The 12,959-nt window shown below is 31.2% G+C and overlaps 1 protein-coding gene and 1 pseudogene across 1 annotated transcript in view; one reads left to right on the top strand and one right to left on the bottom strand.

Annotated features, from left to right (window-relative positions):
* LOC123014125 (heterogeneous nuclear ribonucleoprotein L) overlaps positions 1–7,184 on the bottom strand; it is a 79,418-nt gene extending 72,234 nt beyond the window's left edge. Inside the window, exons 1-2 of the mRNA XM_044413030.1 lie at positions 7,061–7,184; positions 1,679–1,795 (exon numbers count right to left, since the gene is read on the bottom strand). Of these exons, the coding sequence (XP_044268965.1) occupies positions 1,679–1,795; positions 7,061–7,129 (186 nt within the window). The 5' untranslated portion in view covers positions 7,130–7,184. The remainder of the gene's footprint in view (positions 1–1,678; positions 1,796–7,060) is intronic.
* Positions 7,185–11,312: 4,128 nt separating this feature from the next.
* Positions 11,313–12,952, top strand: LOC123014813 (annotated as a pseudogene).
* Positions 12,953–12,959: the final 7 nt, after the last annotated feature.

Below are 12,959 nucleotides of genomic sequence, written 5' to 3'. Positions count from 1 at the left end.
CCTTTTTGGAGCTTTTCTATACAGGAAACATTGTCTTTATAAAAGAAGCATTTTTCCCAAATTCGCCATAAATGAGAATTAGATCTGTTTTCTCATCGTTCGAATGCATTTTGAAATTTTGCTAATGTCAGTTCTGACATGGTTGTGACAAATAAAATTATCTAAGCAAAGCTATCGTGGATTCATAATTCGGTTTTTCAAACAATCCGATATCTAAAATATCCACGTTAACTTTGCAAATGTATTGTGGGTTGTATTTTCAATTCCGTCAGGCTCATTATCACTCGTGAAATACCCTGTACTATTACCACATTGCAAATACATAATATTATAGATATGTATATTCCTGGAAGTGAAGCAAATAAATTCCTATTTAACAGGGTGTCCCAGTGAGTAGAAAAAGTCCATTAGTGACCTTTAAATGGTAAAATTAAATATATATATATATATATATATATATAGGACAACGATATATTTATTATTTTTTTTATTCAAACTCAGTAGAAAAAGAGGTGCATTTTTCTCTTGATTTTGGACTTAATTAATTTTTTTCATTATTTTGACAATGATGTCACTTTGACAAATGAGTTTACGCAATTTAAATAACAAAAATGTTTGTAAAAAAACATAATTTTAATAAATGACAACTCAAAGAAATAACTTTAAGATAAGAAACAAAGTCATTTTTAACAAGAACTATCATTATTCAATTAATAAATAAATTGTCAAAGTGACATAATGTTGTCAAATAAATAAAACCGCCAATGTGATAGGACTTAAAAAGCAGAGCAAGACTAACTTTTCTTTTCACTGAATCAGAATAATGAAAGATTTGATCGTTTCAGGTGAAGCAAAAAATGTTTTTCCTTTGCAGTTTTGGCGTAAAATCAAAGATAAAAAAATGTTTCCTCTTGTAAACCCAACCCGGTGACATTCTGTATATTCCGGTCTTGCCACAAACATCTAACTTTCAAACTCATTTTTACCAACATAAAAAATATATAGCTACGCTACTTCATGTCATTCGAAAAAAATCTTTCCCGTTATAATTTCGCATTTCAAACATTGTGCTGTATCGAGTATCGATTATTGATGTTATTCTCGTTCAAGGAGACACTTCCACAGTTGCAAAAACCAACTAAAGCACGACTTTTTACTCTTAGCAAAATAGAAATTTTTCTTATACGAAATAAAGCAGTTAATTAAGTAGTACATTACCAAGACCCACGCGTGATGCAAAAAATTCTACGTAATTTGCGCTTTACTACATTACTATGAAAATGTATTTTATACTACATCATACTTTCAAATAACAAACAAGCATACGAAACTGTACAAATATTTATTGTACTTATCGGCGCCGAAAACTTATGAATCACGCTTACAAGTTACTTTGTTATTATGGTTTATTATCTGATAAAAAATCAAATTCGAGAATATAATCCAGCAAACAAAAATCAAATACATCTATAGAAGTGATATGATTAGAAACGATATATCACGCCTGACTCTAAGCTAGAACAGACTGATTGTGATTATCTCTAATATACAATGCACCATACGCTATATCAAGTTCATAATAGTGTCTCTCAATGCAAATAAATAGTGTAATTAAACTCGTGCCAAATATGCTTAATCTCCACTGACAAAATATATTTTTTCTGGTAAGTATACTTACCACGGTGATTGGATACATGGGATTAATAATAGTGAACAAAAGGACGTGATTTGGTTTGCTTTCGTCTTGTCTTTTTCTTCTTGGTTCTTCTGTAGTTGTGTAGTTTCCTGTGTGTCCCTGAAACAAACAAAAAAGATATAAACATTACGTTTTACTCTACAACCAGTACAAAATGTCACGCATCACATGCTGACATCCTTCAGGAAACAACAAGAAACACTTCATTAAAATCTAATTTAAATTTAATTTGGTGGTCCTAACAAGTTCGACTTATTTCGAATGAATTGAATAAAAAAATATCAAAACTTCAATTCCCCGATGCTGACAGACATGTATATGAATATTTATTTCCTCAAACACTATATATAGAACAAAATTTGTTTTTATGTAATAAAAAAGTTAAATAAAAAAAATAAAATGTGTGACAAATTTAAACTTTCCCGACGTTCCTCTGCGATGATTTATAATCTAACATGAAAACAAAATTATTCAGCAAATACACAAATTATTATTCAATAGACATCGAAACCTGATAAAATAAATAAGCAATTTAACTGTAATGCATGTAGCTCACAAAACTACAACATTTTTGAAGATTCAACCCTAGGTTCGCGTTTTCAAAAACTTGTTTTTAATGAGAAACTTAATAAAACAATTGAAATAATTTTGGCACATCACGCTAGAACAGGGTGAATCGGCTACCCTGAAAGCAAAATTGACCTTTCTGCTAAAAAAGCAACAATTGTGTCACATTTACATATTTTATTTTTTATTTTATGCAACGGTGCCTTCTACATTTACACATGCTTTCTTAATTTCGTTAAATATTTATAATATGCAAAATTTAATCCTGGAATAAAACGCGTCTAAGTACCTTAAATTTGTTTTTTCTACAAAGCCTATATAGCACCATTCATTAAAATTTATGACAATAAATCTTTTGAAATCGTAACACAATTTAGAAAAGAATAAAACAGATTAGTTTAAGTATAAAAACTGCCAATTGCGTCCTTGCCAGAAGCAGAGTTCGGGTGCAATTAATTGAGTCAGTGCACTTTGATAATTATTAGTTTTGTCAGCATGGCCGAGTACTCCGAGAAAAGACCCAACTTTTCTAATGCATCATGTTCTATGGGCTCAGGTTCGGAACTACACTAAATTTCGTTGATAATGTTTACAAAAGTTACATTAAATTATGAACAATCGAATGGACATTGACCATCACACACAACGGGTTCAATTAATCTAATAAAGAGTGATGATAAAGTCCTGCACAAAATTCATATCTCCACTAATCTGCACTTTTTCGAAAAATGCTCGAACAGATCAATTATAGGTAAATTTTAGAAAAGCTTAATAAAAAAGTACGCTAAAAAGTCCCTTTTTAAAATGTAAAATTGACTTATTCGAGCATTTTTCGAAAAAAAAAATTGTGTAGGACTTTAGCATCACTCTGTATTTATTTTTAATAAAAACAATAATATCAATATAACATGACAAAGTGCCAGTATATTTTATGTAATACATAATTAATCGGTTGCGGGATCAAAGAAAATAACCCGTTTATTCGGATTTTTAACATTTATTTTATCTTAAACAAACTCAAAAGTGATAAATCTAGAGTTACAATTTTAGTTTCTTATCCAACACTAACATCTTATACTGTTCCTATGGTGCATTTTAGCTTATCTCTTATGTTGCCGTTAATATACGCTCATTTATAAAATACGCCCTCAATCATATTGTGTTTTATATCTTACATCTTACATAAAACACTCTTGTTTTGGCATTTTGTCAATTTTGACAAATTTATCTATAACCATAGTCTACAACAAATTCTTAATTGAGCAAAATTTACACGTCAACTTAAAGTGCTTGTCAATAGAAATGTATTTACACATTTGTAAAATTTTCCACTTATACAATAACAGTCATCACGCATCAAAAAGTACTCATTTAATTTTTAAGTTATTCCTTTCATTAGGAGGAACATTCACGAAACTTTATAGTATTGTTATTATGTTCTTAAAATTATTCGCTCCAATCTCCCAAATATTTGTTACGTGATCAATTCTAATTAATATTAACACATTAAAATATTAAATTAATAGTGGATATCCAAGACACCCATACTTAATTGTAACATAAAATTGAATTTTATTGCATCATTTATCATTAACAAAAGTACTTAAAACTGTTTGTTGGCAGAGGAGGGGGTTTTGGTGCTCCTTCCATTATGCTTAAAGCGTAAGAGCAACTTCGAAAAATTATGTTTCTGAAAACAATTTTTACACCAACATCTGTTTTAATTTTTTTCACTGTCTACCGCATTAAAACATTCTCTAACATACAAATTAGTACATCATCAATTATTACAATGTCTGCTTCAGTAAATATTAGATGATATGAAAAGTATACCTACATTTGACAAATAATGATAGTACAAAAACTTGAATTTTGATTCTCAGAGTCGACTTTAACCCCAAATTTGTAGGATCTTACCAAAGTACTGTGAAACGTAACTTTATTTCAAACTTAATAAATTCTTAGAAATCCGATAAGTGTGATAAGCAAGTAATGTCCCCTCCTAAATCTAGATTTGTTTTAATTTTTCTGCTATAAACAGTTGCCAAGTGAAAAATTGTCATATCGACTCTCCCAACGAAAACTATAGTAACTCATAAAAATTGGTTTTTGAGTACGATGGCTTATGTAGGGCCCAAGATATAAAAACAATGAGAAATGTTTTTTTTTTGATTAAACAATATTATTACCAAAATATAAACCCTCAACAATTTTCGATAATATTAAACAAGTCCTTGATTTTTTATTAACAATCAAAGATTCAATGCAATTTTTCCCAAAATTGTAACTTTTGAGTTACTATAGTTTTCGTTGGGAGTGTCGATATAACCTATAAATAAGCAATTCAGCGAATTCCCATGTAGAAATTACTAAAGTACCTATTTAGTTATACAGGTGTCTAAAAATTAAGGCATTCCGAGTTGTGAAATCGTATTTTTGATGTGGCCCGAACTGTTAACGAAAAACAACACATCATACCTACCGTCAGTTGGAAGCAGAAATTTTGAATAATTAAAACTTTACTTTACTTATTAGTCAATAAAGTGTATAAAATAAATAAGACAAATTTCTTTTTAAATAAAATCTCATATATCTACTTCAGTTCATCAGTTGATGGCGGGCAACGCAAATTGTTTCATAATTAAAAGTTTACTGAGATTATTGCCCTCTTAATTACTCATGGAAACCTAATATAGCATCTTAGCAACGCTTAACTGAGGTTCGAAAAGATGCAAAATGCAGCTTATGCAATGTTGCCGATTAAACAAAGTTAAAAAGAGAACACCTTGTAGAGGGTAATATTGTTTTGTACCTATATTTTTACTCCAAGGGCTATCCCCTACAAGGCTCCGCACTCAGAATGCCTTAATTTTGCGACACCGTCTATATTTTTATAGACAACTCCAAAAAAAATTATTTAATAACTTTTCCCAAGTTACAGAAAATACCTATTAGGTATTCACGAAAAAAAAAAGTTTTCTAAAATGATAATAGAAAGAACTGATTCTGAAACCTTTTTTCCAAAAACTATTTTTGTCAAGTTATTCTTTAATAAACATCAAGTTAAAAATTAAAAGCTTGAAGACAAAATTACATGCTTTACAATTACGTATATTTATGTACGGGTAGTTGACTTACTCGTGTTAAATTCAGTGTTACAATAACAGACTTAAAAGCGAGTTAAGATGTTCTTCGTAAAAATGGTAGAAAAGTGCAGAACAAAATTTTTTTTATTTAATTTTTAATTTATAATTATTAGAAAATGATCAACAAATTACCAGTTGTACAAAAAAATCTACCCTTCTCTTTTTATTAATTAAAACTATTTTAAGAAACTATTGATCCACAAGAAAATGTTATTTAAAACATGTTACAAATAGTGACAAAACAAAATAAATCACAAATACAAAATGGAAATTTTAAAACCACATAGAGTTTCCATTATTTTACTTTCACAAATAATTCTAATAACAGCAATTAAGAGAATGTGCATACTACAATCGAAGGTGTGACACTTAAAAACAGTGATAAGGTATGTATCTATAATTTCAGAAAAAATAAATCAGTGCTCTAGATATTAGGAATTATCTAAGAGTTTAGATTACTATAATCCCAGTTGAGATACGAGATTAATTCCACTTTAGCAGTAAAAAAAAATATTGCAATCCCACTCCCACTTGACAAATTAATTTAGTAGTAATTGCCATAAACCCCACATTCCTGAAATGACAGCAACCTCTTTAAAATAAAAGACTAGACTCTTGACAGCTTTCCTAATTGCCGTATCTAAGCCGGCGCTAAACCAATGAGAATGAGCCTCACCGACAGGTTCTCCGATACAGGAGTTGAACCTGACACTTCTGGCGAGGCACGTCCACATGTCTTTGAAACATTAGAGCAGTAATAAATCTGTTGTTACCAGATCAGGATTATTTATAACAAGCACAGCTGCTTCGTTGGCCTAATTTTACCCACAAATCCATACATAAAAATGACAGGAATGTTTAAAAGAAACTCTCCCGTAACAATACGAGGCCAGAACCGTGGACAAAATACCTACGATAAAGTGCCTAAATTCCCGGACGGAAATGATCCAAATAAAATAAAGTATTGTTTATTTTAAATTTGACAAGTATTTGGAGGTAGTCCAAAAATCCATTTGTTGAGTCACAAACGCACGTTTGAGTTGTTTCTAGCCACGAGAGCTAACCTGTTTTGAGGTTAGAACCGATAATCGGTTCAATATTATTATTGACCTACGATGAACTGCATCTGGTTAGCCTTGTTTGGGTCATCGGCCGGCACTTGTCCATTCATCCCAACAGCAGTAAATTCCCCAAAAAAAAACAACAAATGACAGCTGACAGATGGTATAAATAATAATTTTTAAATTGATACAAAAAGATTTCAGTCACGGAAGCAACAGACCGAATTAAATCAAGCACCCCTTAAGATCAATAACCGATTATTTCAAGTAAAATCAATGCGAGCGAAATAAACACTGCATTTATTTACCGAAAAAATTCCCAGATCAAGTCGCCCCGAAACCACCACAGTCACAATTGTCACTCAACTTTTTTCCAAAAAATTTATTCCGGAAGCAAAAATACCGGCATGTTCATTCACGAAAACATCCAAATTGGGAAAGTGCCTTCTCCTCGGTGCAAAAACTTGAGGACAAATCACATTCCCTCAGTGACAGGTTGGAAGTGGTCGCTTCAACCCTAACCTCTATGATGGTACAATGACATGAACAGGGAGGCTCTCGGCAAGGACAACGGCACAAAAATGACTTACTCTGTTATTAGCGGAGTCGCTTTCTGTCCGTTGTCTTTTTGTATGAGGTCCATCTCCATTGAACGCCATTTTGAAACAAACAAACACTTCCAAGAACCTGCCGCTACTACGGCACGCGCAGAACTGACAGCTTTTAACGAAGGAGGCGGATGCGCAAAGATAGCACAAAAATAAAGTGCTGCCACCTGATGGAGATAAAGAGAGATTGAGGTAGATAATTTTATTTTGCAGAGGCGGATTTAACGATAAGATGTTATCGAGGTTCCAGGGTTGTATCTTCAGATACTTATTCAAATGAAAGATTACAAATGATTTCAGAAAATATCAGCATTAGATTAAACTAAAAATTATTTCAATGACAATAACACAAAAAAATATAATTATTATTAATGATACAGTTGCGACGAATGTGTTATACATATACCAAATAAATCAAGCAAGAAAAAAATTACCCCAAGAGCGCAGTAGTGAAAATTTATAATTTAGAAGTAATAAACTGGATCACGTATTTCATTTACTTTTATTATTTTTTTCCAACACTAATGTTTTATACCGTTTCTATGGTGCATTTAAGCTTGTTTGTTATGTTATTAAATTTTGCACTTTGAATCTACAGAGTGGTTATAAATGATTTTCATCTAGCCAGCTGTGAATTTTCCATGTAAAATAAAAAATGCCGCTTTACGAATAGAGGTACCTACTTGTTGTAACTCAAAATTAAAAAATCGCCGTTTACTAAGCGTCCACTTCGAAAATAGACTTCAATTATAAACTTTTTTCTTCCAAAGTATACATTATTATTAATTATTATTGGAAATTAGTTGAAACAATAAAAATTTAATTAACAACAATTTATTATTAATTAATAAGTGACACTAATGACAGAACTAGAGCTTTCAAAAAAGTAGAGCGGCACAAATAAAGTTACATGGAAAAAAATTCCAAAGCTGGCTAGAAGAAAATCATTTATAACCAGTCTGTATTTATTTCTGTTTTTTTACATGTTCTTTTGCTACAGACTGTTAGAAGAAAAAACAAAGAAGCTCTATTCTGAATTGTAACTATGTTTAACGACATTTGTAGCCTTTATTGACAAAGTTTTTGTACCTTTATTGAATAATTTAAAAAAAACATATACAAGGTTATCAGTATCATTAAATAGACATAAAAAAATGTCAAATGTCAAAAAATATATGTGAATAACATGTCCGAAAAGTCGCGCACCTCCGTTCCACTGTATCATCGAGCGGTGCCCTAGACAACAAGAAAAATGTTTAAAAAATCTATCTATAAAAATTTCGAAGTTTTGAGAATTTAAATTTTGCACTTTGACTCTATTTATTTCTGTTAGAAAGATAATTTTTCAAGTTTTTTTGTTACAGGCTATTAGAAGAGGAAACAAGGAAGCTGTATCCTAAACTGTAACTTAATGTTATTTGTGGGTTTTGTTGGCAAACTTTTTGTACCTTTATTAAATAATTATAAAAAACATACACACAAGATCATCAGTATCATTAAATAGACATAAAAAAATATCAAAAGTCAAAAAATAAATGTCGGTAGTACTCTGGGGGACTACCCAATTACTCCCTTTCAAGGAGGTGCGCGTCTTTCCGGATATCTTGTATATGAATTATTTAAACATTTTTTTTAATGTTTCTGGTATCTTATCTTACTTAGAATTTTCCCTTTTTTGGTCTATTTACAAAACACCCTGTAAAATACGTTGATGAATATTTTTTGTCAATTTTCACAAATTTCTTTATAATAATTTCTTAATTTAGTAAAATTTCTGATTCAATATTAGTGTTAAATAAAATCTTGATGACAACACGAGTTTTATAGTTTAAAAACTCTGGTTGTCTTAATAGCTATTATTTCAACTTTATAATATTTTTAAACAATAATTTTTAGTAAAAGTAAAACATATTGCGCATGTCTATACCAAGAAAACGAATACCTATCTACCAATTATAAAGAAAAAAATATGGGTTCCAATTTAAAATTGGAAATTTAAATATAACCCAAAATATACTATGGGATTTAGAAAAATTCTAAAATTGTCAGCTTATACTTTATTAAGTCATTTAATTTTTTTTTACTACTAGTTGTAAAAAAGATACCATTATTTAGTTTGTCGAGAGGTCATGAAGTTGTTTTTCTCTCCTTTTGACAATAATCATTTTAATTATAAACCAAGGGCTATAATGTATTAGAGGTAGGTAGGTAAATGCCGACGTTGGAGGGTACAGTGGCGAACACGGAATTTTGGACATCAAATTTATTTCAGAACTTTAAAAAAATAGCTGGGAAAATTGATATTATTTTTGTAACCTAGCAAGGGATATAATTTTTCAATCACACCTTAAGGTGCCCTTCTGGGATTGGTGGATTTAAGAGTCTATTAACTTTCTTATGCAAGCAAAAATTACTTCTTCGGCTGCACTTTTTGGCGATCTGTTGCCGCCGGCACTTGACATTTTTCTCTGGGGCACGAGTTCTGGCGCACCTGTATACATCCTTTTTCTGCAAAGTCTTTGTAGTAAGAACCTCATTTTTGTCCACAACACTGCTGTACTTACTTGCGGTGTGTTTCTATCAAAATTATTAGCACTGAATTCTGTTTTTAGACCTTAGGTAATGGTGTCTGTCCTCAGGTATTCAATTATAGCGCTTTCAAAGAGCAAACAAGCACACAAGATTCATAGAAGTCAAAATTTTGACAACATCTCAATTTGAACACATAATCGTATTTTATGTATCAAGTACGCAAAATGTTGTTTTAGGGGACGAATCGTAATTAATGACGAGGCGATGTAGGAGCCGAGTCTTTAATGAGATGAGTCCCCTAAAACATTTTGCGTAKGTGGTGCATACATAATTTTTTGGTATCAGCTCTGCAAAATATCTTCTGAAAATGTYAATTATTTGAATTCTGAATCGTAAAATGTGGAAACTGTGTGAAAGCGTAGTAGGTGTCATGACGTTATTATGGCAACCAGTTGTTTATCGAAAAAACGGTTGTGTTGAAAATGTGTGAAGTTTCGGCGTTCATTTCCGAAAAAGCAAAAATAATTGTTTCGGATTTGCTTCCGGCGAAGTCTAAAGCCCAGTAAGAAAAAGATTATGCTTCGTTTCGTGGTTGGAAGCAGGCAAATGGCGTGACTCTCGTGAATGAATATGTGATGTTGGCCTATCTGGACGAAAAGAAAGAAAAAAAAAGAATCAGGTGCATCAATTTCATCTGTGGCGAATTCTGTTGACGTGGTTGCATCAACATCGACGTCACTAGAATCTTCAAACAAATCCATCACTTCATATCTGAAAAACCTAACTGAAAAAGGTCTTTCTTTTTCTGAAAATAGTTTTAAAAATGCCAAAAACTGTAATTTTCATTTCCATTTCTCAATGTAAATTTATTGTTAATTTTACAATAAAATCATGTTTCTAATGTGTTGCTAAGTTACCTTTCAGTCCCCTAAAATGGACAAAAAGTACTAGGCCGCTAAAATAGCATTTTGCGGACTCAAATGAGTTCGCTAAAGTATCATTTTGCGGAGCGTGTACCAAAAACATAATTTTTTAACAAAATTTCTAGGGACAAAAACAAAGAGCAAACAAAATTTGTGGCTATAGAGACAAGCTGCTACCAACTTTTCACCAAAATTTTGACTTGGTAATTTCCATTTAAAAAAAATAATAAATTTTACACTTCTCAACTTGGTACAGTTGGAGACAAAATACTTTGGTCGTCAATGTCACTTGAGTGACATTAAATTGTAAAGCATGCTTTAGGACTGTTAACAGTATTAACCTTATTTTTAGCTACTGTCAATCATAGATGACAAGTTGTACATATTTTTGATAGAAAGATATAATATGTAGCTGTCATTAATTTGAAATTGACATTAATTTTAACGTTAAAGCTTGAATTACATTAAAGTGTCAGAAAAGTGACGACCAAAGTATTTTGTCTCCAACTGTACTACAAGGTGACAAACATTTGATAGTTGAAAGACATACAAGGTGATTCACGAGGAATAATGACCCTGACCAAATTCTCGATGCAACCACCATTACTTTTCGCAAGTTGTTTTGCGACAAATGTAATATTGGTTGCATCGAGAATTTGGTCAGGCTCATTATTCCTCGTGAATCACCCTGTATGTGTTTAGATTAGTTTGTTTCGTTTGACGATATAATTTCAAATAATTTTCTCCTTGAAAAATCATGAAAGAGTGAAATGCAAGAATCTAAATGCAGAAAGCATATACGAAAAAAACAAATTTTTAAATGGATTCCGACTTGAGTAAGACACTCATACAGCAATTTGTTAAAACACTTTTTGCTCTCCAGTTAAACATTTGAAAAAAAATTACAGTGACATAAAGAAAAAGGGCAAGATTTATCTCCTAATATTGTTAGCAACAACTCCTAGCTTGTGCTTTTCTTCAGTAACATTACATACCATAAAAATTGGAGCAAGTGAAACATTGCGATACAAAATTAATATTTGCCTAAATGTTTAATTATTTTTAGTGGCATCCACAAAGAATGTTTTATTTTTAATTATGACTATGATAAACTTGTTCACATGACACTCAAAGACGCCAAAAAACTTGTTGACAAAGACTATGCAAATAGGACACGAATAATTTGTACGAGATTTGTAGCCGACGAAAATAATTCGCTTCCTCCGGCGTACCCTAAGGAGGTGTGTTGAAACACTGCAATCTATGCTTTATTATCAAAATAATTATAAAATTTTAGTCCGGCAATTATTGTGAAAGTCTCAAATATGATTTTCTATACGATATCGGTAGTGTTCTCCCCATATATCTTGAGCTGTTTATTCATAGTGTCACTAGCCGATATGTGAGAGATTACCAACTTTCAAATGTTATCGTTCGGGTTGGAGATTTTTGTTGGAGATATGGACGAAAAAGAATTTTATTGCTAGGTTGTCATCTTGCGTACATATCAGTTTTTATGAAAATAATTATGCTTCATTTTACTAGAAGTGATTGGCGAAGCTGTAATTAATTGCGCTTATCCAGTTTTAAAACACTCAACTGAAGCTATCGGTAGTAACACTCAAATTCAAATTGGCTTTTTTTCTGATTTTTGTAGTAATTGAAATAACTGGAAACGAACTAAGACCTGTTTCATTCGTTTTAACTTTTCTAGGACTCCACACCCCACAGTTTCTTATTGGGGTTGTACCACCACTTATGTACTGGAAATACACAACTCTTATACTACAATTCTACTTTTACCACTGTTCTTATATATGGTGCAAAAAACTATAGTAGAAAAAAAGAATGTTTTATATATTTTTTGGGTATCATGTAGGTTTTTACCCGAACCATCATAGTGGTTTATTTCAAGAAAAACAAACAAAAACCGCATTGTTTGCGTCAGAAACTTTGAATGACTCTACAAAGCACAATGATACTCTCCTGCTCCTACGCAACAAAGTAATCACTTTCAAAGAAGCAAAAAAAAATCGCGTAAGAGCTCAAAAACACGATAAACTGTAAGCAATTTATTTCAATTAACTTGATTTCAATTGGCGTGGGATTTTTATCATTTAACTCATATTTGAGTAAAATTTGTATGTTTCTATGTTCATAGATGCTTTTGCACTGGAATTTGTGGTGCAACTATAACCTTTGAATTATTTATTATAATTGGTATACAGCAAATAAACGTATGTGTTGTAAAAAATACTCCAACTGGTTTTTGTGATGATGTTAGAACACAAAATTGTAATAACTTTGTTTTCAGACATTTACTAGAGAAGTTACTACAACAGTTGCATCAGTCACATCTTGTATAATTTCTATGTTTTTAATAAAAAATTTGAAACGGATTGATTCCTTGAAAATAAATTTTGCTA

This window comes from Tribolium madens, unplaced genomic scaffold (genome assembly GCF_015345945.1).
Source record: "Tribolium madens isolate multiple individuals breed KSU strain unplaced genomic scaffold, Tmad_KSU_1.1 Scaffold_97;HRSCAF=244;Tcas5.2_LG3a, whole genome shotgun sequence".
In the NCBI taxonomy this organism is placed as follows: Eukaryota; Metazoa; Arthropoda; class Insecta; order Coleoptera; family Tenebrionidae; genus Tribolium; species Tribolium madens.
The sequence above is the reverse complement of the archived record's forward strand: the minus strand, read 5'-3'. Positions and strand labels throughout refer to the sequence as shown.